The sequence below is a fragment of the Lonchura striata genome, chromosome 1A, assembly GCF_050655825.1.
Source record: "Lonchura striata isolate lonStrDom1 chromosome 1A, ASM5065582v1, whole genome shotgun sequence".
In the NCBI taxonomy this organism is placed as follows: domain Eukaryota; kingdom Metazoa; phylum Chordata; class Aves; order Passeriformes; family Estrildidae; genus Lonchura; species Lonchura striata.
In genome coordinates, this window is record NC_140741.1 from 46,375,204 (window position 1) to 46,398,309 (window position 23,106).

The following is a 23,106-nucleotide window of genomic DNA, read 5'->3' on the forward strand; positions in this document are numbered from 1 at the left end:
TGCCCGTTGCCTCTTCTCCTGTTGCTGGGTGCCACCAAGAAGAGCCCAGCTCCATCCTCTTGACAAGAGGATTTGTCAAGAGGATGGAGCTTTGTCTCCATCTTTGTCTTCTGACATAGGCCCTACTATAGTTGAGCATTCAAGGTGATTGTTGCTTTTCCTTGCTTAGATCACTATCATGCTGCTTCCCTCTCTTTTGAAGAGTGTAACAGCTTGCTACTTGTTATGTGTGTCACCTGGCCCTCTAGGTGCCATACAGTAAACAATGTACTTGCATGGATAAAAAGGTTTGGCACATAATTTCTACATCCATAACAGAAATGGAATTTTCTTTTATTAACTGGGGCTTACTTCAAAGCATGTAAACATATACAAATCTTTAGCTGTCTGCCTTATGAGGAAGAATTTGATTGCTCCAAGACAGCTGCTTGCTTCACCAGGTCTCAAAGATGCATTATTCTTTATTAGTCTGTTTCTTGCCAGAAGGATCTTCAGATGCTTCCTTTCAAAAAATATAACTATCCTTTCTGGTTAAGTGGTAGTCCAGAATGGAGGTGTAATGTGAAATTATCTGGTTGCTCAGTAGAGTAGCTTTCATACATTGTCTGAAGAAGGACATAACCCATCTTTACTTTGACAGAAATTCTCCTCAATGCCAAGTTTCTTAAGATATGAGAGGAAGATGTCTGCCATCCATTTTTGAATACCATATTGCCATAGACCTGGTACAATATATGGAAGCAGTTTAAAAGCAGCATAAAACAGAGAAAGCTGCAAGGGAGATGCAGGATTTAAGTATTGATCTTGTGCACAGTACACTGCTTCAAAGGAGAAGTTAAGGAATACAGATTTACTCAAAGTGGTGCTTTTCAGGTCTCTCCGTCACATACTTGGAAAAGTTTCTCTCATTTCATACTTGGCTATGAATCATTTGTTCATGTTATAACTATTAATATTAAAAAGGCAGGCTGGAAACTTGAAGTAGCCTGTTCTATTAAGCTTTATTCAACATCTTGACTACCATAAAGATGGTCCCCTCAAAATTTGGTTTCTAGCACTGTTTAATAAAACAGACTTATTATTTTTACTGCTCTAGTTTCTTACCTTGTCAACTTCAAATGGAGAGCAGATGATGGGGCTTTTATTTTAAAAGACAGAACATGAAGTTTTTTTAAGGAAGAAAATGTGTGTTAAGTTTGTTAATTTTGAGTTAATATACCATGTTCCAGCTGTAGATACCTGTTCTGGACTGTGGTCCTCCAATATGTTGTCAAATTATTTCATTATCCAATATAGAAATAGGTTTCCTTTAATGCATCACTGTTCTCAGAATTACTTGGCTGCTAAACCTACAGTGAGTAATTTTCTGCTTCACGGGAACTCAGAGCTAGATGAGCATATAGTGCTTCTCCCTTGAAGTTTGTGTTCCCATGTTCTTACCTTGAATAGTTTAGCCATTCTTCAAAACAGTAACTTTTTATAAACAGTATATATGTCAGTACCCAAAACTGTTTCCTAAACCAAAATATCTGCTTTTTTAAAATTAGAGAAACTTCAGCATATGTTAATTACTGGATATCTTGGTCTTTCTTGGAGAGACTTCAATAGGTCACATCTGTTTTCAGACAGACTTGCAAAATAATTAAATCTAAACACTATATTCAGAAGAAGCAACCAGCCACCCATGAGTATGACCCTCTCTTGTAGTTAAAAGATTTTTTAGGTAGCTATTTCTTTTGTCTTGACATTCTTCAGTGTGACAGTCTATTGGATTTAGACAGTTTCCTTTGTTTCACAGGTCCTTGAAGATGCAGGGGTGAATTAGGCTTTCATATGTAACAATTTCATTCCTGATAAATCCATGGCTGGAAGAAAATCCTGGCAAAACACCTAATGTTACTTAATACTAATTTCAAGTGTCAGCTACTGTACCTGATGGCTGTCATAGGCTCTGTTCTGTCACTCTCCTTAATCTTTAGTTTTCAGGTAATTGATACTCTGCTGTTTCCAACCAGTAATTAAACATCTATTTAGCAAGTTCTGGTGTTGTGAAGTGTTACTGAGCTCTGTTGAATTTGTCTTTGGCATATAGGGCATTCTAACTCACTCTTGGTCTGCTTCTGCTTTTCTTGAGCTCCCCACTTTAGTGTTCTGCTGCAAGTAACCTGAAAACGTGAGACCTACTGAACAAATGTCTTATACACTGCTTGCAGTTTGTATTGGTGGCCATATCACATCAGGCTATAAGCTAGAGATTTGTCCTAAATCTACGTCTTCCTTGAAATATTAGATTTCTACTGTATTTTGTTACCAAGTGAGAAAATTATTTACAGTGTAAAGCAAGTGATTCAAATTTTTGAATATTTCTGTTGCCTGTATATGCTGCAGCTCATAAGTTAAATGCCTAAATGAAAGTCAGTTTTAAATAGTCTAGCCTGCATGGGGAAAAAGATCTGACTTGGTTTCTGTATTAGAAGCAGTTGAGACATAATAAATATTTCTTTAGTATTGAAACTTTAGTTGCTTTTTGGTAGTATTTCTAGAATAATTCAACTTCTTAAGTGGCTTACCCAAATACATTAACATAAGCTAAAGTGCAGTTTTGTGATTCTTGCTGGGATGTGCTATTTTTTGCCTCCTTTCAAAAGCAAAGTTTCTTTGATTGCCCATTAAATTGGTGATCAGTACCCAAGGAAAGTTTAAACTCAAAGATTCATGCTTTCTAAAGTAAGCTAACAGCAGACATTATAACAAGAGGGGCAGTTTTTACAAAGAACTCAGATGTATCTTGCAGCAGGCTTCTGTAAAGTTTTTTGCCTGTGCTTCAGTTTTATTCCTGAATATAGGGCCTCAAATGGAACAGTGGGGAACATTTTTGGCTCAGACTATGGAAAGTGGGTTTCCAGGCCAAGTGGTTAATGATTGCACCAAAGTTATTCAAAGTAAGCCTTCATTTACAGAACTATTAGCTAACATAGTGACTGAAATGGCATATAGGAATATCCTGCTGTTGCAGTAAAACAGAAGGTTGTCTGGCTTGTGAAATGCCTAACTTTCTGCAAGCTTTCAAATTCATGACTTTCTCAGAAGAAAGCTGTTAAATGGATCTCAGCAAAAGATGTGTTGGAACACGAAACTGTGTCTCCAATAACTTTTTGTACAAGACTCAAATTCCACAGCTCTGATTAGCTTACTTTTTTTGAGAGTGGGAGATAAGATGAAAGTGATTTTTATTCCTCTCCCCCCTGCCCCAGTATTGCTTGAGGGAAATTTGAATTGATGGGACTTCGACATTGTCAGAGCCCAGGCAGCAAAGGTTTTGTTAACTGTTGAACTTCTTCAGAGGGAATACAGTTTGAAAAAAATTTCAGTAGCAGGACTGAGAGGAAACTGGCTGCTGATTTTTGAAGATGCGACTAGAAGCTGTCAGTGTGCTGGCTGGGTGCTGCATAAATGTAATTCTTGTAAGAAGGCACATAAGATTAGCATTTAAAACTACTAAAGTAATTCAGGAATCCACTACTTAAGGGAACTTTTGTCCTCTTACAAAAGGCAATGCTGTGTTCTCAAAAAGTGGAAAATCCAATATGAACCCTGAAACTTCTTTTTAAGAACTCATATTTTTCACAATCTGTCTCCTGCTTGTGTGTTTAGTTTGCTTTCTCATCTGTGTATTAATCTCACCCTTTTTATTATCTCCCATTTATTTCATAACAGCTTTTTTCTGCTTATCTAGATAATTAAAAAAAAAAAAAAAACAACCAAAGAAAAGCTTCTTAGCAGAAGGGTATCCTCCCTCTTCTCTCACAAGCTGTTTTGTTCAAAGTATGACTGACATACTTTCTCTGTATTAAAAAGATCCCAGAAAGACTTCAGGTCTTAACAAACAAGAGAGAAGGCTTAAATATAGGAATACCTGTCAGACTTGCTCATATCATACGACTTAATATCAGGTGTAAATTGTACATTGGGCTTTTACAGAGATATGTTTTGGGTTTCTTGTATTTATTACATCAGTTCTAGATTTAAAACAATATGTTTGCACCAGAGACTGTATGAGTATTATGTATAGTTATTCCTAGTCTGCTAATCTTGAAACATGAAATCAGTGATGATTACACATGTAAATTTACAGGCTTTACAGTTTAGGTTGTACAAAACCAAGGTCTGCCTAAATTACATACAAGAAAAGCCCATAGCTCCAATTCAGGTGCTGAGTTCTAAAATTAGAGTGGGTTTTTATAAAAGTGGTGTCCATTTTCAGCAGTGATCGGTCTAGTTTTGCTATCTCAGTAGACGCAGGCACTTTGAAAGTCTTAGATGTTGCATGCTAATTTTCAAGTGAACAACTTGTTTTCTGCTCAGCACTCGATTGAAAATACGTGCATGCACACAGGCTTAGTTCCCACAGCACTTCTAGGCCAGTTAGCATATGAGCCCTCTTACAAACACTGTTCCTATTTCTCTATATGCCAACAGTAAGAGCATCCCAGTTATGCTAATGTGCTTGCAAGGCCAAATTCTCTAAAATCTGTTGAAATGTACTGAACAAAACTTCAGCAGTCTGAGAAGGACTTCAGCTTCATAGAAATGTATATTTCTTTGGAACTCCAAATGAGTGAGGCATGAAGGTGCTTCTCTATAACTTGCTAGTGTTTCCTAACTTTTGCTCACATTGCCTTGAATATTCTTGTTTGTGTAAGGAGGTAATACTTGAAATTTCTTTTTTAAAAGTGTATTCCAATATAAGTGAAGGTTTATGTTTTACAGAAGCACGAGTATCTTAAATTTTCTTAGCCTTGCTATAGCTTTGGGAATAGTACAACTTGGCATAGATTAAAGAAGGTAAGCAGGCATAATGCTGAGCCAGTGAAAGACTGGGTTTGTTTCCTATTTTATTGTTTTGGCACAGTAAAAGCATAGTTGCAGATGCCAAGTTTTAGGGGTATATTTAAGAAATATCAGACTTGCCATTGCTGACAGTTCTTCAGAAATGGTGGCCTAGTGATAGATGAAAAACTGGTGTTAGGCCTTTTCCTTTTCTGTATGGCTTTGTGTTGATATGACTGTCACTATCTTTGCTACTTACTTTTTTGTTACATGAACCATGCACCTTTAGGTTAGCAGAAAATGAGGGAGATAATGGTACATTGCTCTGAGGACTGACTATGCATATAAATACCTTATTTCCTGGCTACATCTGCACACATTCCAAAACCAATAGAAGATGTTAAAAGTGCCCATTTCAAGCTATAGTGGGATTTTGTGCATGTTCAGGAAAGCAATGAGTTACCAGAGCAGGCCAATCTAAAATGCACTAACTTCTTAGTGCCTGAAATACTATGGATATATTTCAACTGGAACTTGGGTTCTATAAAAGATAATACAGGTTTCAGAGTTAAAGGAAGCTATCTGGAAGCTAAGTCAGAGTACAGTAACTTTTATGGTAATGGTATTCTGATAGTTCTTCATGCTACCTATTGTTCTGCTTTTGGTGTAAATACCAATTTTATTTTATATAATGCAGCAATAAATAGATAAAAATAAAAGTTTTTATTTTACCAGGGGAACATGAGTGTGGCAGCTCTATTCAAAGAAACCTTTCCGTCCAGGAGGCAGCTGCATATTTAAAAGTAAGCAAATGAGTTGTTTTTCATTGTATAGAAGATCTGTATAAGTTACAATTTGTAAGGCCTGTTTTCGTATCTAGTGTATTGACTAAAATTTGTCTTAATATTGAATATTATTTGGAAATGATCAGAACTGATTACTTTAGTACATGCTACATATGATTTTTATTTGGGGATGTAATGAGCATTTGGGAAGAGGGAGCGTAAAAGAAACTGACTTAATTGCAATGAAAGTGTAGCTAGTAGTGCTTCAGTGACATGCAGGGCTTTTTTCTCTTTTTAATAAAACACGAGGAGATTATTTGGATTGATGGAAATAGTTGACTAACATGAAAATAATAAATTTATAATACTGAAATATCTAGAAGCTTCTCCAGAAATCGCTGTATTGGTTTTTGAGACTTAGAAGAAAAGGATACCGTTTTCCATTCTTCATGGAGGAAGGTTGGTGGGTAGATCTGTGCAAGCACCCTGACAGGCAGCAGCTGTTTGGAGAGGCTATTCATTAATGCTTTAAATAGAAATGGTCAAAAAAAGGCCTTTTTGTTAATTTGATCACTTTGCAATATTATGAAATCCCGCTCTCTGTTAATGCCTTGCCTGACTCCCCACATAAAAGATTACTCTTGCCTTGACTTGACAGCTGTAGGGTTTATTTTAGCCTGCAACAGTGTACCCTTCAGTGGAAAACTACTTGAAGCTTTTAAGAGGCAGAGAGTGCAAAATTTCTTTGGATGGGGGGGAGTTAAATGGATGTATTTAATATACAAATGTGTAGAAATGTTATGTTTTGGCAAACATGTATGTAGTAGACAAAAAGGGGCAATGCTTTAGAGCATCCCAAAGAAGCTGCTAAGACTTGGTTTATGGTTTGGCAATAATAATCTATATATGTTAAAATCAGTGCATTGTGGAAACATTAAGGTGATGCCCTAGAGCTGGTTGTCTTGCCTATCCGTTACACTGAAAGAATGACATAACTGTTTACTGTTGCCATAACTGTTTTAGCTCTGCTAGAAAGCTCAAGTTTAATATGAAAAATTGTTGTTTTGTAAGAAGTCTTAGTTAACTGTACAGTTGCTTTGCAGAATTTGTGTGTTCAGTGATAAAATTTTCAATACTTTAATCTCAAAGGTAAAATAAAACCATTACTGTCTTTTCTTAAGTACTTATGCTTGAATTCTAAGCCAGTGTGAGGTTCAGAGGAAAGGTGAAAATAAAACTTTCTGGGGACTATAATTTCAAATACAACAGTAACTTCCATTATCACTTTTTCTGCAAAAGAACACGCAGGATGAGCTATGGAGAAAGCCTTAGCTCAGACAGCAGTGCTTATCTTATTAGAATTGATACCAAATAATTTTTTAAAAAGTCAATGTCTATGTACTTGATCGACAAATACTGGATTTTTTTCAAAATATCTGTTAGAACTATATTTACTCAAGCTTCTTAAAAAAGAACGGAGAACGGAGCATGGAACTGCTTTTATAGGAGGCATTTCCAGTGGAGTTTGGGTCTAGTTGAAGTTTTCACTCTCGGAGTAGATTTCCAGGGATCGCCGCCTAGTGGCTGAATAGTTTTTTCTTACTCTAGGTTAAAGTCGTGAATAAAGCAGTGAATGTGGCTTGGCTTTTCAAATAGTCCTTAGTTTGAGGGATGCTGGTAAGTCTGAGAACTGCTTGTAGCATAAATAGATTTACTTTATGCACTGAACACATACTCAAAATCTGAAGTATCTGGAATGAAACAATGTCGTTTTGACTACTAATCTGTGCAGTATCTCAGTTTTATTGGCATGATAAGTCCCTGATTATTTATGAAATTACTGATTAATATTGTATTTTGACAGAATTTAGATCCAGAATATGAAAGTGTACTTAACACATCATTACAATGGATCTTGAATAGTGGAGAAGATGTTGGCATAAAGTAAGTGGTGTTTATTTCCTAATACAATTTCTTCTAAGAAAATGTATCCTTTTTAATAAGTACTGTTTATTTTTAAATAGGTGTCTCAGCAATGACCCTAATGAGATGGATGTCACTAATGTGTCAGATGTGAAGTATCTGGAATCCACTAGTCCAAAGATGTCTTTCAGGTGTCGTTTTCGCCGTGCATTTGTTAATGTAACTCACAGATTATCAATATTGCTTTGGGGTAAGTTAATAAAACAGTCAATCTTTTTTTGTTGTAACTCATATTTATCTAAGTGCATGGGGAAACGCAAGTTTAGAGAAAGTTTTTATTCAACCATAAAACTTAGAGTTTCTCTTGCTATCTTGATTAAATTGGGGTTTAATTTGCGTTTCTATTGCACCACTTTATTTCCACAATGGTTGTTAACATCTGCTTCTGTAGTCATTAATTTTTTGGGAAATCTTTTTCCCTGTCAGAGCAGTATCTTGTGGCTTTCAAAAGTTCCAAGTTGAACTGATCAGAAAAAGCAAACTGATCAGAAAAAGCAAACAGTAAAAATATGATAGCCTTAATTTTGAGGATATTTAATTGTTGTTCCAGGATGTTTAAAAAGTAACTGCAGAAAAGATGATCTGGGATACTGAGCTGTACTTAAAACAATTAAATGTTTTCCTAGAAGTAACTGTTCTTTCAAGTGGAAGAGTTTGTGTTCTGTATAAGAGTATAAAATACAGACAAGTGTATTTCACTAGCTTTGGAATGTTCAGTGCTTCTTAGATAGTTCAGTCTACTTCTGAAGTATGCCATGTAAACTCTGTTAAATATCCAATGCTCTAATACTGTTTAAAGTGTACTATGCATGTTAATGCAGGTATAGCAATGGTCTGGGGAGTCTTACACTACATGAAATACCGTTGGGCAAAAGAGGAAGAAGAAACAAAGCAGATGTATGATATGGTGGTGAAAATCATAGGTATGGCATGTTCAGTTGTGTCTGATATATCTTTATCAGTGTTGTATAAGCTTTCAAAGTACTGTTAATTTAGTTACATTGCTTCATTTTTACTAGTTGTCATGCTGTTAGAGTTCTTGGTCCATTGTGATCCATGTGTTTTGTTTCTCTTTTTTTTTTTTTTTTTAAATACCCCATCCTTTAAATGTAATCAAAAATTTTGACCTAAAGCTTGTAATTTGTGAATTACATCAACATGGCTATAAAGTTGCCATTGACTTGGTAGTTTTTTGTCCTACTATTGAACACAAATATAAATGCAATGTTTGTTTACTAAAGTATGTTTTTACAGCTAACTTCAGTTAAAATATCCACTCCAAAAATGTGTGGTATCTCTCAATACCATCCTTAATGGATTTTCATAGAAAAAGCAGCTTTTTAGTTAATTACTTTGAGCAGAAGTTATTTTTGCAATATAGTATGTCTAACTAAATCCCCTCTTTCTACTTGAAGCTGCAGTGTTAGCCTGTTTGTAGTCTTGTAGTCTTACTTAAGTTGTTCTACTATTTTTGTTTATGGGTAGTCATGATAAATACAGAGATGGTAGAGGAATCAGAACTGTTCTATTTTAATCATGTGCCTACCTTCTTTGTCTGCAAATGAAGTTTTGTTGAGGTGGAAGGAAAGCGCTTTATTTTCAAAGATAGCGGTCTTTGTTAACACTTAAAAAGTACATTAATAGTAACTGTAAGAACTATCTTCCTTTACTTTGTTTTGGATACAGAGATACACTGGTTAATTTGCTTTAAGAATGGTTTGGAGAAAACAATGTTTCAAAATGCCAGAAAAACCTAACTATTGAAACTGGGTGTTCAGTGTAGGTGTTAATTGCTAGAAGTGTTACTTTTCTTAATGTTTGCATGAGCCACATAGTTAACAGTTTGGTTTCTTTTTATGGTTTCCTCAGATGTTCTAAGAAGCCACAGCGAGGCATGTTCAGAAAATAAAGAGTTGCAGTCTTACATGCCAATTTTACATGTGCGTGATTCTCTAATACCACCTCAGGACAGGTATGTTCTCACTAGAAGTACTGAAAGGGGGAAAAAACAGTAAAAATAAATTGGTCCATTAACTTAATTTCAGGTAGAAATAACTTAATTTCTTAATAGATTGCACAGTGTAGTATTTTGGAGTTTCCTGTTGGCATAGGTGGGAGGAAAAGCGTTCAATTTCTCTTACATGGTGGATGTGAACTATGCAGGTTGTTTTAATGCTAACTTTGTCATTCCTGCTTCAATTTTTAAGGAGGAAGATGAATAAAGTCTGGAACAGAGCAGTTGACTTTCTTGCAGCAAATGAATCTAGAGTTCGTACAGAGACACGAAGAGTAGGTGGTGCCGAGTTCTTGGTTTGGAAGTGGATGCAACCTTCTGCAGCATGTGACAAAATTTTAGTAATACCTTCGAAAGTGTGGCAAGGCCAAGGTATTGAAGAGATATTTTGCAGATATAATTGTCTTAATTTCTGCATCTAACTTACAAATGGTACTTCGTTGTTTGAAAACAAGCTTGTTTTCTCTCATGCATTTAAGAATTGATATGAACTGTCAGTGCTATTTCTCCATTATCTTGTTCTGTGAACTTACTTTCAGTGCATTGTGTCTGCCTTGTTTTCAAGGGAAATGAGTTTTTTTTGTTATAGCTATTGCAGAAATATGCAGTGGGTATTTAGCCAAAGTGAGTTACTTCTTCATTTTTGTGAACTAAAAAAAATACTCTTCAGTTGGTCAAATTCTGACATGCATTACACTTACTGTTAGTAATGTAATTGGTTGTATATGACAGCAGATAATTTGGATCTTGCAGACTTAAGTTTCCTATGGTTAAGTTGTCAGTAAGATGCCCAAAGACAAAGTTAGGAGGAGGAGATAATTATTTTAAAAGGGAAACTGCAAGGTCAAAAGACTCCTCAATTAGGAAAATGTGCATTTGGAACATCTAATATTATTAGATGTTCTAGCTCTGTCATAAATGTTTTTTCTACACTGTATTTTTTTTTCAGATTCTGTGGTGTAAAGCATTTGCTTTAACAGACAAGGCAGTTTGTCATACATGGATTTTTCACTGGTCTGTTACTTTTCAGTTTTATCATGAAGCCAAGTAGCAAGAATCTAGTAGGTTTGCAGTTATATGTGTGCAGTGATTATTTTTCCTGGCTTGAAAAACCTTTCTTGGTTTTTCTTTCTACTTTCCTTCATGTTAAGCTTCAGGTTTTTGTTTGCTCTTTTTTTTTTTTTTGGTCAATGAAAAATTGAAACTACAGGTCTTGAATTCTGGTTTGCAATTTAAAAAGAATGGTAATTTCTATCTCTGCCCAAGTGTGAAAGTAAGTAATACCATTATATACTTCTCATATATCATTATATACTTCTCAAGCTTATACTACTGGTTTTAGCATTACATTTGTCATTTTAAGTAATTCATTGGAAATAAGGGATGCTTTTTTTTAAAATACCATGTGAATGTTACTGCAGGCTTGAGGTTCTGTTTGCAGTAGTAGTAATGTGGCATTCTACTGTGACAACCGTCTTGCTTGATTTCTCAATTTCTCAAAGTTTTCATTAGTCAGATGTGTATATGAACTGGATTCCAGGAGTTGTGGAACCTTTTCTTTCCAGGACATTAGGGATGTGCAAGTGCTTTAGTTGCAATACAGAAATGGTGGGTTTTGGAAACAGCTGTTTCTGTTCCATCTCTGAGTATTGACACAATGGAATTTCAAACACTTAAATTAAACACAGCTTCTGCAAGCTATATATGTATTATAAATCTGAATCTTCTACATAGTGTATTGTTCAATGCAGGTTGGGAAACATCATGCTCTAGTTCCAATTTGCTGCTCATTTGCTCTGTTTTTCTTGTTCTGTTTGATTGCAGTATAAATCACTCCATGACATTCTGTTCTGTATTATAAATCAGCTTGGATTCTCCTCACCTGGAGATGCCTCAGTGTGTGATAGCTCAGGTGGTGTTTTGCCAACTGCAATTATACATTCAAGACTGTAAATAGAACAGTGGTCTCCAAAATTTCTTAGACTGCTGTAGTAGCTACTGTTATATACCATCCCAGTTGGAGAATCTGATACCTACTTCAGCATATTGAAAATATGGACAGAATAACTTGATCTCTCAGCTGTGGCTTTTATCTGTATGTTGCTTAAAGTGTGTCCTAGGAATTCTTGTTTTGTATTGCATAGGATGTATCAAAATTCATTCTGTTTCAGTCCTTTTCAGTGCAATTTTTCTAATTTTCTTGTTTGAAGCTTGGCGAAGATCTTTGAAGAACAGAAATTGCATACTTCAGCTCCAGCAGAAGGGTGGGGAAACGGGGTGTCTGAAATGACAATGGGTTATTTGGGCTCCTGACAGAGGCAAAAGCAATTTTCACGTGCAAAGGCTGTATCTATTTTGCACTCCTTGTGCTCAAATGACTGTTGGAAATAGTTCTATTGCATAAGTCTCATGCTTTTTGCACAGCTATTTCTTTCCTGATGTTAGAAATTCTCCATGTATGTGTTACTGTCTTCCTTTCTTGGAAGTATACATTAACTGGAATTAAGTTTGTACTCCAGTTCTGATACTTGAATGTAGAAGTTTATAAATTAGATACTCTTCAAGACTGCTATGCCCTGAACAGATTCAGCATATAGAAAATCATAATGAATTCTTGGGTCTGAATCTTGTGAATAAATTTCAAGTTTGCAATTTTTAACCAGATCTCAATCTGGTAGTGCTCTGTAGCAGAGAACAATACCTGAGCATGTGCAATTGAAGAAGAAACCCTTTCCAAAAAGGCCTGTTGGCATATACAAGAATATCCGTGAATGATAGTATGCATTTTAACTGTGGGACCTGTAGCTTGCCTGACATATAATGCCTGCTGTATGTTAGCAATGTGTAAAAGAATCACTGTGACATTTTGTCCAGTCCTTCAGTATGCAACCTGTGTTTTGACATTTTAGTTCATATTTATTTTTTTTCTGGATAAGAATGAATTCTGGTGCTATCCCTTTGAAATATTACCTACTGGATACAGTAGTTGTATTTGTTAAAAAGAAAAGAGTAGGTAAACTAATTGTAGGATGGACAAATGCAATGCTTTGAAAACAATGTACTTGAGAATATTCAATTGAGAAACAATCTTGATCATGTCAAGTGATTTAATTAAATCAGTGGAGAGAACCAATTCTAGTGTGTTCAGTTTGCTTTTGAAGGAACAGATACAATTGTCCTATCACATGGAGGATAGGTGGAGTTCTGAAGAAAACTAGATAGGCAGGGCTGCAGTGTAGCTAAGCTAACAGTACAAGCTAAAGTTCCTTGACAGCTCTGGAGATGAGATAAAGAGGTTCTCTGAAGTACCACATCTAGGGTGATATTTCATCCTGCAGCATGGAAGATAACCTGTTCCCTTTTGTGAATGACACCCCTCCTCCCTGGCTTGTGAGAACATAATCCTTTGTCTGAGCAAAAACAAACAAAAAAACCACCAACCACAATTATACTCTTACCTATTGCAAGAAAACTGGATTTCATGCTGCTTGTAAAATTCTATATCCATCCTATGTTTGTCTTCTGTAGCTGAATTAACTATATTAAACCTTAATTCAGCCATACTCTTCTCTTTGGTAAGATATTAATTTCAATATCGTCCATGTGTATTAAAGAACCTCATGATGTGTGAAAGGGCATAACTTTAATATTTTCAGGTAATTGTTTTCTCTTTGTGTTCTTGCCTTTGATAAGAAGGGTTAGTACATAATAAATTGCAGTGATCCATGGCTTAACACGGAAAAAAAATTGGTTTAAAGAAGCATAGCTACCTATATTTGAGGCAAGTGTTCAGCCTTATCAGGTTCATCAAATCCACATCTGAACATCTTTTGGGCTGTCTTGTTACCCATGGTAATGGTACTTGCAAATTCCTTTAGCAATTATTAATTGCTATTTAATATATTAGCAATTAATATATTAGTAATTCAAGGGGTATGGCAAGTTGTACTATAATCTCTTAAGTGTTCATTTTGAAGCCAGTGCCAGAGACACTTCTTCCATCATAGACAATGATAAAGGGTTTGACAAAAGTACATGTGTTTAGCCGCTGCTGCTCTTCAAATCTGGAATAATACAGTGATATTCAGTTTAAGGTAGTAAAACAAAGTGCATTATGAATGAAAAAAATAGCTTCCATTTCTTGAAAGTGTTCCATTATGCCCAAGAGAAATTTATGAAAGTCCTGAATTTTTTCCCACCAGTGACTTACTGCAAAAAGTTGTCTTTGCTTTCCTATTTCATCTCTACCTTTTTTATCTTCATCTTGTAAGCATTACTCCTTAGACCTATGTAGAAAAAGGTGTGAGATGCTTAGTTAAGTGTGTAGCTTAGACTGTTGTCCTGCAAGAATGTCTGCTTATGGCCTTACCAGGAATATTTTATATGCTCCACACCAGTGTAACTTTTCAAATAATCAGTACTGTATTCCAAACAGCTTTGTCACTGAAACAACTTTTTTTTGGGGAGGGGGAGAATCAGTTATTACAGATGTGAAATGAAGTTCAAGAGACATCAGTTAATTTTGCTATTTTCAGTTTTGCTGTGTAGGTACAGCATTGACTTGCCTGTGTCTTCTCTATGCTCTCTTTTTGGTGCCATTTCTGGTAAACATATTAAGAGTTATTATTGTAGCATTAATTTCACACCTCACTGATTTCCATGGTAGTTTTTTTCCCTTACACATGAAAACCTCCATCTAAGTTGCAAAAATTACTTTTAATTTACCATGATTTTGAGAAGTTTTTTTGAGAAAAGACAGAGTTCATCTTTATTTTCATATACTGCACTGCCCATGGCACACTTCTCTACTGGTAGAGTGTTACATTAACTTAGAAGAAGCAGTTTAATCTCATGCTGATGGTAGGCTCTGGCTAAAGTTATATCAATTAGCACCTGATATCTTCCAGTCAAAAAAAACTGGAACAGTCAAAGTTTGGTTCATGTAGGTAACTTCACTAAAGGGTGAATTCCCCATTGCGTTCCTTTTGGATAGCTCAGTGGTTTAGCTGCTTCCATAAGTATCAGTATGGATTTTTTTTTAGTTCCTAAATAGCTTGCAGAAATGTTGATCCTCTGGGTCTAGGATCTCTGCAAATAACCTCACCATTTTTCGTCCTTAGATTAAAACCATGTGCTGAATAAACCTAGTTATAAACAATCAGCACATAATTTCCTCAACCCCACACCTTTTCAGGTCCAGGTCCATGACTAGGCCACCCCAGATCACCTTCTCCAGTATGGTGTGGTGCCCCAGTGTACAATATGCTGGTGACATTTCACCCCACCCTTGATCTGCTGGAGCCAACCTCCATAAGTAAGGTAAGTCCATCTATTTTTCAATGTTGCTTAGTTCTGTAAAGTTTTTATTGTATACCCTATGTATCATTTTTAATAAGGGGCAAAAAACTTTACAAAACCATGTGCTATTGAAAAAGGACTTGTCCTTAAACTATAGGCAACTTAAAGATAGATACAATGTCACCAGCATATTTAGAAGTCTGTTCCCAAGCTGTTACAGGTGTTGGTGACTTGCACTCTGTGTGCGTGCGTATTCTTAATAAGAACATTTCTAGTTACTTGGGGAACTTGCAGTAGGTTTGGTGTTAGAATTGAAGGCTACCTTTTCTAATTTCTAGTTGGTAATTGTATTTCATTTGTCTTGGCAATTTGCATAAAAAGGAGGTTTTCTATGCAGTATCTCCAGGCAGTGAATTTTCTCTTGGTTAGTTCTTGTCTTTCACAAGCAGTGTCTTCCACATGACTTAATTTTGTCTGTGTGATATGGTTTTTGTTTGGGTTGCAAACAGAAGAGCAGCAGCGTTCATGTATTTTGGATGGGCTTTCAAGATTTTAAAAGATCAGCAGTAAGAAGCACAGACATCTGCCCAAAACAGACACTTCTGACCCTTGGAATGTAACATCTTGAATATGGCAAGAAAAAATTTCTAAAGTAGGATTGCTAAGGAGAAGCATTAGCAGCAGTTTGGAGCATCATTTTTTGTTGTTGAGATTTTTAATTTTATGTTTAAACTCTTGAATCTACTTATCTCATTCTTCAAAGTAAAATTTCCTTCAGGCCTTGAAAGCTGTTTTACTAGGCTATCCCCTTTCATTTCCACTGCTGATTTGTTGGTCTTTCTCAAGGCAAGGAGCTGCCTTATCTCAATCTGAAGTGCTCCTTGATTCCCTTTCTCATGGTACAGTCTTCTCTTGTGTGTCTGACAAGTAGAACTTGTGAACTTTAGAGATGTTAATATTTATTTTAGGATTTCAGAATATATTTCATAGCACTGTTCAGCTTTGAGTTATTCTGTTGTTTTTGATTTTCATTTTTCTTCTTATATTTGTTTTATCCTCTGGTATGGCTCATTTCAGATTTTTAGAAGCTTCTGATCATGTGTGATCATTTAGGGCTATAAAAGCTCTATCCTTGTAGAGCATTCTTGACATGTTACTGCACTATAAATGTAATGCAACATGCATCTTCAGGTCTCCTTATTTATTAGCCAGATGGGCAGCAAACTGCCCCAAAAGTGGAAGAAATGAAAATTTCATCAGGCTGTTAGAACTGTATAGTTAACTTTCAGTTCCAAACGTTTACTCCAGGTGTTGTGTATATCTGTCTTTTTATGGAGATGTAGTGGAAATCCTTTCTTTTCAAGTATATGGTATTTTCTGAAATATCCTGAATTCCTTCCATGTGACCTGGATATAAGAGAGTGCCATAAATGTGGAAGTTTTAAGTATAAAAAATTCAGCTAAATATGGTATGTTTTCTTCAGTGTGGTAGAAGACTGTGCAAAACTAATTTGCTTGAATTCTTTCATATATGGAATAAACTTTCTTCTGAGTAAAACTAGAAAGCTAATTATGTATAAAGTTGGCATTTCTTTCAATGGTTTTATGCCTGTAAATAATTAGTATTTATTTTTCTTTCTAGCATTTCATCTAGATAGAAGAAATTCACCACCAAACAGCTTGACACCCTGTCTAAAGATTCGTAATATGTTTGATCCAGTTATGTAAGTAAAAACAGTTATCTATCTGTATTTCTACATTGTTTTGGAAGAATGGGAGATCATTTCTTACCTCTGAGAGGGGTTTGGAAGAAGAGAAGAGACATGGACATGTTAAAAAAAAAACAAGTTTTAAAAAAAAATGTTCTTACCATCTATGAGAAGACATAAAAAAAATCTTAACTGTCTGAATTCTGTTCTTCATTGTATTGCTCTGTGTCTTTGGCTCACTTCTTGAAGGATGTGGCATATAGTCAAATTATTTGGAGTAATGGCTAATCTTTCTCCAATAATTAAATTTGTAAATGTTCAATTGTATCAGCTGACAGAGGAGACTCGTGGCCTGACAACAGATTGTAAGTTTTTTAAGTATTGTTCAATATTCTGCAGTATTTGGACTGCTACAGAGCTTGCACAGTTTGCATTTAAAAGGCTTAATTTAAATCACTTATTACATTATGGCACTGTGACTGCCTAATTTTGAAGCAAATGGGTTTTTGTAGTGGGACCAAATTAGTGCTGCATACTGGCTTCTAATGCTCATGTAATTCTCATAATTCTGAAGTATGTACTGTTCATGAATAAGTAAAAAGCCTTGTTTCATGTACCAAGAGCTAAGGAAAAAAAAAAAAAATTTTGTAGTCTTTTAAATCTTCATCTGCTCCACTATTTTGTTATATCCCCTTTGGACTAGATCATCACAGGAGTTGGGAACTAACACATAGGTTATGCCTGATAATCCTGTCCATGCTTTCTAGTCTTTTTGTCCACTGTAAAGGGATACAGGGACTCCAGTAACTTCTCTGGAGTAAATTATTCCTTAATGTGATTATACAAGGGAAAAATACAGATGTTTTGTCTTACAGGGTACATGTGAGATGCTACCTCAATAATACAACCTATTGATTAGGACAGGAAACAGGGGAGGACATCAGAGTACAGACACAAGTGATTGCAAAGTTTGGATGTATTTCTTCAGCCTTTTTTCTAGCCACGTTAGTTCCTTGCCTTATTAACTGAAAAGCTATTAGTTAATTTCCTGAAGACCATGTTACCCCTAACATAGAGAAGTACTCCAAAAACCTTTTCTCAATGTCTTTAAGATTTAATGACTGGTCAAAGACACCAGCTTCTGTAGCTTCTATAATAATTTTCAGGTTGCAGTAGGGTGAGCAAGACTGAAATTTTAGGGGTTCTTAAAACATGAGATTTGCAGAGAATTTTAAGTGATACCAATATCCTTATTGTCCTTGCTTCAAAGGAGTCTTTGTGAGCTGTATTGGTTAGTCAGAGTGGTACTGAAAGAAGTCCATTCCTGAAGCTTTACTTCAGGAATTTTTATTGGTATGTTGTATTGGCTACTTTCCTGTTTCAGAATGTTAGCAGTTCAAAATGTCTGCTGTTAATGGAACTAATTACTGAGATGTTGCTTTGTCAGAACAATCTCCCATTTTAGCCTATATCTTTGCTGTAAGCTTCAGTGTTTTTCAGTACTGACCCAGTCCATGCCCAACAGGTGCATTAAAAATCCTCCACATTTATAGACTAGGAGGTGTTCTGTTTTGACACTTGACTTTAATGCCTATGTCCAGTCAGCTATTTTGAGCATTGCAACTTCTAATACACTGACTTTCTGTAGACTTTTTCTTTTGGAAGTTGACCTGGCTCCATTACTGGACTGCTGGATTATGTTCATAGTGGGATACTTCATCCAATTCCATATTGTACTTCCTAGTGCATGCTTCTTCTGTGAGCTGTCTTTCAGAGGACTTAAGGAAATAGTTTTTATCATACCCTTGGAGTTATCTTAAAGAAAACACAAACAGAAGTCCAAAGCCCTCCGTGCAAGACAAACTGTATTATTAATCTGCTTGTGTCATTAGAGGAAGGAGGCTTATGTTCTTGTTCCAGACCTGAAAGGGATGAATACTTTCATCCACCTAAAACACAGGATGTATCAGTCTGTGATTAGATTCTCAAGTATTGTTTTGACGTTTGCTGTTGGGTGCAAGGTATGTTTAACAAAACTAGTTTTAGCTGCTCTTAGAGTGTCTGTACACTAACAATAATTACTGAATTCCTTTCAGCAATACACCAGTAGCTGTTAGAAGCAGCCCCATGAAACAGGTCTTTTTTTCTTGACTTGGGAATTATCTGGGAATATACTGGTTAACTTGTTTTTATTAATGTTAGCACAGCAAGTAATATCTTTCTACTGCCAAAAGTCAGGGAGGAATCATATCGATGGAGCAGCTTGTCCAACTTGTCCACTTGTACGTTGTGAATCCTCACATCACAGCATCAGGCTTTCTGTGTTCTAGACATTTACTGTGCAAGGCAGTAAAAGTTTTTTTAACTATCAGTCTAAAGCACCACTTGGATAAGCCCATTTTAGGACAACACCCCACTCCCCAAATAGAGGTTATTCCTTTTGAATTGTAGGATTGAATTTTCTGAAGTGGACTATAGGAGCCAATTTACAGTGTATTCAGTAGGAAAAGTACTTAATCTGTCCCAGAGGCATTTACCAAAAAATTATGTAAAGTTACAGAGAAACCAGACTCAGTAGGGAAGTATGAGAATGTTGTGAATGTTTAAAAAATTACGTTATCCCTTAAATCTTCCATTGTTTGCCTAGGGAAATAGGTGATCACTGGCATCTAGCAATTCAAGAAGCAATCTTGGAGAAGTGCAGTGATAATGATGGAATTGTACATATTGCCGTCGACAAAAATTCACGTGAGGCGAGTGTCTTTCCAGTAACATCTTAATACTTTGCTCATCCTTTTCAGATGGGCTTGCAAAAAACTCAAATCCCTCTTTCTCTTACTTAGGGCTGTGTATATGTCAAGTGTCTCTCCCCGGAGTATGCTGGAAAGGCTTTCAAGGCATTACATGGCTCTTGGTTTGATGGTAAGGAATGGGAGTTTATAACAAAATGTGGATACAAATTACCTATGGGTGCAGTTGGAGTTCTTTTAAGTGGTGAAATGTTTTGTATCTAAAATATTAAGCTGTAAAAGAAAAAACTGGTAAACTAATTTTGATGTAACGACATATTTGTGTTTTACGTCATGAAGCAAAATGCAGTAATACTGAACTAGAAGGTTTCTCTCTTCCTGTTTCTTTGCCTTGTAGGAAAGCTGGTAACAGTAAAATACCTGCGACTAGATCGGTATCATCATCGTTTTCCCCAGGCTCTTACTTGTAACACTCCACTGAAGCCATCAAACAAACACATGAACTCTATGTCACATCTGCGTCTTCGGACAGGCACAACTAATTCTCAGGGAAGTTCCTGAGAAAACTTTCTACAACTGCTAGGACTGTTACTTGCAACAGGAATGTTCCTGTTTGGCCGCCGTCTTCCTTTTTTAGTGCTTTTTGTATGTAATACTTTAAAGAGTTAAATAAAAGTTTGAAAGTTCCAGAAGTCTTGTTTCCAAAGGGACTTAGCATTGAGGCAGTAACACTGAGCTGACAAAAGAGAAAAAACAAGTTGTTTCACAAAGTTTTCCGGGGCTATAGTAAACCAATGCATTTAAGTTTTGCATGAGGAATACTGATTTCATTATACATTTGCAGATGTGGTGACGTATTTTTGCACCAAGAAGTGTTTTTGATAATACAAAAGCATGGAGAAAAGAAGACTTCCTGTATTTCCATAGTTTCCTGTGAAATAATCTTGTGGGTATTTTGTAACAAGCAACCAACAGTTCCTGATGGTGAATAAGTTAAAAAAAATAATTCAATCAATATTAGTTTCTTGTTGCTATATAAGAATCTTTTTCTGCAGCTGGGGTATGGGGAAAATTAATTTGGCGTTAGTGGTTACATATCAGTGTGAGGGAAGATGAACTGATTGCAGATGTACTGGGTTTTGTATATAAATGTAAATGCTGGTGGTGGCAAAAAGGGTTGTGTTCTGTGAGGATGTCTGCGTCAAAGCAGCAAATAAGCTTCCTATTTTATTCAAAACCTATTGTTTTATATGGTTTCGGCTGTACCATGACAAGAGGCCAAATACTTAAAAGTGTTGGATACAGGTTAAATATCTTTTATAGGTTTTATATAAAATACCTGACTGATTTTGTGTGAAAGGTCTGATACCAATTGTAATGAATTCAAATTTGTGAGCAATAAAGAAGCAATTGGCAGATATTGGAAAATATTTTGTGAAAAGCTGTATTTATTATTACAAGTGTCAGGACTGTGACAAAATACCATTGGATTAAATGACATTATAACATGTTTTAATTTTCCATTTATATGTTAAAATTTTAAATTCCTTCCTTGCAACAATTTTGGCTCATGCAAACTAGTGCAGCTGACAATAAATCTTGTGATTCCAAGCTTGTAAATTTACTAATGTTTACCTAGAAGTACAAAATTGTTGCTGAGAAGCTTAGTTGCAAATCTAAGATTATTGGCTTTACTAATCCCCACTTCTACAACCATTTTACCTAGTTATCCAGCATCCTGTAGGAGGTGAGACTGGAAGCATACCAGTCCCACAAGTTTTACTGAAACTCACTTTACTTTGTAGATATGATGGATCTGCAGCATGAACTTGCACAAATAATGCACGTTTTTCTTACAGCTAAGTAAACATGATGCACACTATTTTGCAACAGGAAATCCTATTGTGCCTTACCTTTGTGCTTTTGTGGGCACCATGTTTATTATTGGAAAGTTTGTTAACCGAAAAATTTTAAATCCTCGGTTTTATGTCTCAGATGCTAATGAATGAGTATATATAATATATAATCAGCCATGCAGAATTCTACTTACCAAGGACAAGTACATATTTTTGATGGGTAAGTAGATTGTGCCAGGTCTGGTAGATTTTTGATGAGTTTTATTATATACATATATGTATATGTATAATATACATGTATATGTACTATATATATGTATATAAACTAATTTTGTTGTATTTGATGTGCATCATAGTGATTTGTTAACCTGACCTTAGTGACCCCATCTTGTGACCTGTTGCAAGAGTGAATGTAAAAATAGCTGTGGCATTTTAAAAGGTCGCCTCGATGCAAATGCATCTATCTTGCTTCTAAGATATATTTCTTGTAAACACTGTACATTTTAATTGTAATATGTACTATTATGCAGCTTATTTTACCTTAAACTGTTAAGTTGACTGATAATCCCTTCCTGCAAGACAGGTGAATATGTATAATATCAGAACATTTGAGAAAAATCAGATGTTTGTTGTAACTTGTCACCCTATCCTGTAAAAACAAACAAAAAAAAACCAAACCAAACTCGAATTAAAGGTTTATTAGGGGTTTTTATATGTGTCTCACCTTCTAGATACTTGGGTGTCTCTGACTCAAATGTTTTTCTTATCTGGGGTGGAGGGAGAAACTGGTTTGTTACAGCAGCCATGTAACTAGTTCTTAGTATTTGTTAGGTGAACAGGTGCTGCTATGAGCTGACACACAGAGCCGAGTTTCACTTAACTGTCAGCTTGACTTTTGTCCTGATTTTGTACACAGAGACATTACCTTGCTTCCCAAGTCGTGGACATGCTCTGTTGTCTCCCCCTGTTAAAGGACAGGGGTGAAAAGCCTTTAACCTTGTGCTTTCGTCCTCTTTCTGGTATTGTTAGGTACAAAGAGTCATTAAAGCAATTTTGATAGAGTAACGGAAGAGGTTGGCTTTTTTTCCTGTCATTATCTTGCTCTTTTTTGAGAACTGTTTTAGCGACAGGTTGAAGGTTTGGGGGCGTAGGAGGAACAAAGAAGGCTGTGTAAGTCCATGATTTACATTCATTTGTCCCGCATACATATACGTGTCGCGTGTGGAAGAGCAGCAGGAGGAGGAAGTTCGATGTCGTTCAGTTCCCTCCTTTTTGGAAGCTAGGCACGGTGGGCATTGAGCGCGCTCTTAGCTTCGGGGCCGGTGCTAAAGTGAGGAGCTGGCTGCGGGTGGGAGCCGTGAGCCGGAGCCGCTGCGGCGCTGCTGTCCCCGCTCCCGGCCGGCGCCGCGCAGGCAGCCGAGGGTCACGGCAGCGCTGGCTCCGCTCGGCCAGAGCGCTCCGGCCGGGGCTCTTGGAACTGCAGGAACGTCTCTTTAAAGGAGCGAGGAGGCGCTTCGTCGGGCTGCCCGAAGCGCACCCTTTAACCCTTTGGGACGGGGCGCTTCGGCCGCGCCGCGGCGGCGGGATGGGGCAGGGCCCGGCCGCCTCCCCGCGCTGCCGGGTCGCGCCGGGCGTGCGGGGAGTCTCCGGCTCCATGTTCATATTTGGCGTTGGCCGCCGGTGCCCAGGAATTTCCCGTCATGCTCCCCGGGCGGCGGGCCCGTCACTGCGCTCCCGCGGGGCGGGGGGGCCGGGGCCGCTCGCTCGCTCCCCCGGGCCGCTCCCATGCGCGCTGCGCCGCCGCCGCTGCTCCCCGCGCTCTGCCTGGCGCTGGCGGCCGCCGCAGGAGCCGCAGGTAGGAGCCGCAGGTAGGAGCTGCGC

General features: G+C 36.8%; 2 protein-coding genes across 5 annotated transcripts in view; both read left to right on the forward strand.

The window, feature by feature from the left end:
* Window positions 1-22,290, forward strand: part of LEMD3 (LEM domain containing 3) — a 41,425-nt gene extending 19,135 nt beyond the window's left edge. Inside the window, exons 4-13 of one of the 4 annotated variants that reach the window (XM_021547445.4) lie at window positions 5,566-5,633; window positions 7,480-7,559; window positions 7,640-7,788; window positions 8,420-8,521; window positions 9,468-9,570; window positions 9,806-9,984; window positions 16,553-16,634; window positions 19,267-19,372; window positions 19,463-19,541; window positions 19,767-22,290. In XM_021547445.4, coding sequence (XP_021403120.3) covers window positions 5,566-5,633; window positions 7,480-7,559; window positions 7,640-7,788; window positions 8,420-8,521; window positions 9,468-9,570; window positions 9,806-9,984; window positions 16,553-16,634; window positions 19,267-19,372; window positions 19,463-19,541; window positions 19,767-19,930 — 1,112 coding nt within the window. In that variant the 3' untranslated portion in view covers window positions 19,931-22,290. The other 3 variants (XR_014951924.1, XR_014951925.1, XM_085568812.1) reach the window with 3 other exon arrangements.
* A 574-nt stretch (window positions 22,291-22,864) lies between these two features.
* Window positions 22,865-23,106, forward strand: part of MSRB3 (methionine sulfoxide reductase B3) — a 79,385-nt gene continuing 79,143 nt past the window's right edge. Inside the window, exon 1 of the mRNA XM_021547365.4 lies at window positions 22,865-23,080. Coding sequence (XP_021403040.4) covers window positions 22,880-23,080 — 201 coding nt within the window. The 5' untranslated portion in view covers window positions 22,865-22,879. The remainder of the gene's footprint in view (window positions 23,081-23,106) is intronic.